This window comes from Lepidothrix coronata, unplaced genomic scaffold (genome assembly GCF_001604755.1).
Source record: "Lepidothrix coronata isolate B3197 unplaced genomic scaffold, Lepidothrix_coronata-1.0 Scaffold435, whole genome shotgun sequence".
Lineage (NCBI taxonomy): Eukaryota > Metazoa > Chordata > Aves > Passeriformes > Pipridae > Lepidothrix > Lepidothrix coronata.
The window spans coordinates 30,035-32,725 of record NW_016690615.1 but is presented as its reverse complement, the minus strand read 5'-3'; the positions used below and the strand labels follow the sequence as shown (position 1 = coordinate 32,725).

The 2,691-nt window shown below is 50.0% G+C and overlaps 1 protein-coding gene across 1 annotated transcript in view; it reads right to left on the bottom strand.

The window, feature by feature from the left end:
* Positions 1 to 2,451, bottom strand: part of LOC108509932 (coatomer subunit gamma-2-like) — a 33,942-nt gene extending 31,491 nt beyond the window's left edge. The window contains 4 exon segments of the mRNA XM_017839549.1: positions 418 to 489; positions 812 to 892; positions 1,345 to 1,397; positions 2,354 to 2,451. Coding sequence (XP_017695038.1) covers positions 418 to 489; positions 812 to 892; positions 1,345 to 1,397; positions 2,354 to 2,390 — 243 coding nt within the window. The 5' untranslated portion in view covers positions 2,391 to 2,451.
* Between the last annotated feature and the right edge of the window lie 240 nt (positions 2,452 to 2,691).

Sequence of the window (2,691 nt, the reverse complement as noted above, 5' to 3'; positions counted from 1 at the left end):
AGCAGCTCCATCCCGACCACTCTCTGGGCCCTCAGCCAGTTCCTCACCCAGCCCAGAGTGCCCCTGGCCAAGCCTTTTCCACAAGTGTGCCGTGGGAGACGGTGTCAGAGCTTTTGATCCACAGGCAACCTTTTAATTCCCGTTTGAGTCGAGCAGGTGGGGATTATTTGCGGGTAAAAGCACCAATTATAATTTGTGTATGAAGGCTCCGTCATTATTCACAGTCTTAACAACAGCAATCCAGCTCAGAACCCACCCAAACAACCCACAGGAGAACCACGTGATTATTCAGCCCTTTGTTTCCAAAGCAGGAATCGCCTCCAGGCTCGGAGGCGCTTCCCTCCCACATCCCAAAAATCCAACTGTTGTGCAGCCCCTGCAAGCCCAGGCAAAAGCAGCAGAACACCAGGTACTCACATCATTAGACTGGAACAGCCTGGTCATGGCAAAAAAAGCTTCCGTGGCTTCGGTGGTTCCAAAGTGTTCGCCCTGGAATTCCCACGGAAGGAGCGAGAGGAAAACCAGCGTCGTTACTGAGCTGCCTCCACCTTTCACCCCCATCTTTAATCCCTTCCCACGCACCAGGAATCTCTTCCCACGGATCTTCCCCTCCCTCACCTTCTTTCCCAGGGGATACATGCCAAGTTTGCCCCCGGGGTTTCAATATAAATCCCATTCCCAGAGAGGGAATAGTTTGCCAAGCAGTTTTCCTGCTGACAGGATGAGCTGGGAAACTTCTTTCCCACTGAAAGTTGGCAGGAATCAGCCTCGGGAATATTCACTCTGGCCGGGAAGAAATTCCAACAGTTACCTGGTTCAGCAGGTAAAGGATCTTGGTGAGGATGTGAAGGCATCTCCGTGGATTTATGGGGGTCTCATTGAAGATCCGTGCCTGGAAACATGGAATAAATACTGATTTAGTGTAAAACAACAATAATTACTCCTTCACCACAAAAAGTAAGGAAACTTTCAACCAAGTCACTTATAATTTTCATTCAACTCTAAATGTCTCTCAACTCTAAATATGTGTCCCAGAGAACACATTCCTGTCTTTCAGCTCACCCATCTTTAGTTTGCTGGATCTGAACAACCACTCAATTTACCACCTGGGACTCACAAAAATACCTTAAAATAAAACATTTTTTATTCAGAAATAAAACTTTTTTCCTTCAGAAAGAGCCCCCTGAGACTCCACATATCCACACGGATCACGTCAGATAAAGTGACTTTATTTACACCCTCTGTGGTTCTAAATTAACTACATTAATTTATCCACTCACGTTTCCTGAAGGGAAAAAAAAAAAGCCCCAGAGTTAAACAGCATTATATCCTGATTATTCCTACCTCCTGGAGCACAGCACTCTTCTCCAGATGCTGGAAAGGATTGGAGCCACTACCTGAGGAAGAAGAGACCAGTTAAGGAAATGAACTCCTCACAAAACTTTCTTAAGAATCCTTTTTGTTGTTATGTTTAGAGATACAGAAAAGAAAAAAAAAAAAGGAGAGGCATTTTCAACACAGGTGGAAGGGGAGGAGAAGAAAGGAGTTTAACAGTTAATTTGCATTAATATCCTTTTACATAAAAGGATTTGCACCTTAATTTTTTTTTTGCCTAGATTCCCTGTTTTTATGCCTTGGGGCACCAAAAGCACTGAAAGGCATCAGGGCAAGAGCTGATGATCAGGACCCGAAACAGAAGTGAAACCACCTCCCAGAGCCACCACCGGACACGAAAACCCCTCCAAAGCCTCCTACTGCTCCTGCCCCTCAGCAGCAATTCCTCCTTTTCTGATCGTTTATTCCTCGTTCTCGCACCCCCAGCAGAAGGAAAGTGAAAATGAAACGAAACAGTCCAGGCAGAGGAGATGCTGAAAGGCTTCTCCGAAGCCTTTTGGGTTTTGTTCGTGTATCAAAATGGCTCATGAAGCGTTTATTGTTTTAGATATTACAACGCTGTTCAGGCACGGAGATAAATATAAATACAAAAATAAACATATGGAATCTCTTCCTGAAGGGAGGGAGCACCTGCACGGGGCAGAGATGGATAAAATCCTCTCTGTGTGGAAACGGGGAGAACAAACAGGCCCCAGTTCCTTGGGATTCAGAAATACTTTGACAGTCAGTTCTCAGGGCTGAAGCACAAATCTCCCCGAGCTGGGAGAGGCGGGAGACCATGGAATGGTTCGGGCTGGAAGGGATTTTAAGCACCATCCAATCCCACCTGGGAGGGGACACCTCCCACTATCCCAGGTTGCTCCAGCCCGGCCTTGGACACTTCCAGGGACGCAAGGGCAGCCTGTGCCTGTTCCTCATCACCCTCAGGCCCCTCCCGAGCCCCCCAGACCCCCCGTACCGGACTCCTCGTCCTTCTTATCGAACTTCTTGATCATGGCGGCCGCGCTCCCTCAGCCGCTCCCGCTCCCTCCGAGCGCCGCCGCCGCCTCACGGCCCCGCAGGAAGCACCGCCCCCGCCGCCCGCCGCGCCCGCTGATTGGACGGCGGAGCTGTCAATCAACCCCCGGGGCGGCTTCGCGCCTTCCGCGGCGCTGAAGGGGCGGGGCCGAAGGTGTGTGTGGGGGGGAGTCTTAAAGGGGCCGCGCGCGTTGTGTGAGGGGAGTGTGAGGGGACGGGCGCGGGGGAAGGAACAACGCGTGGAAATCGCGTGGAAATCGCGTGGAAATCGCGTGAAAA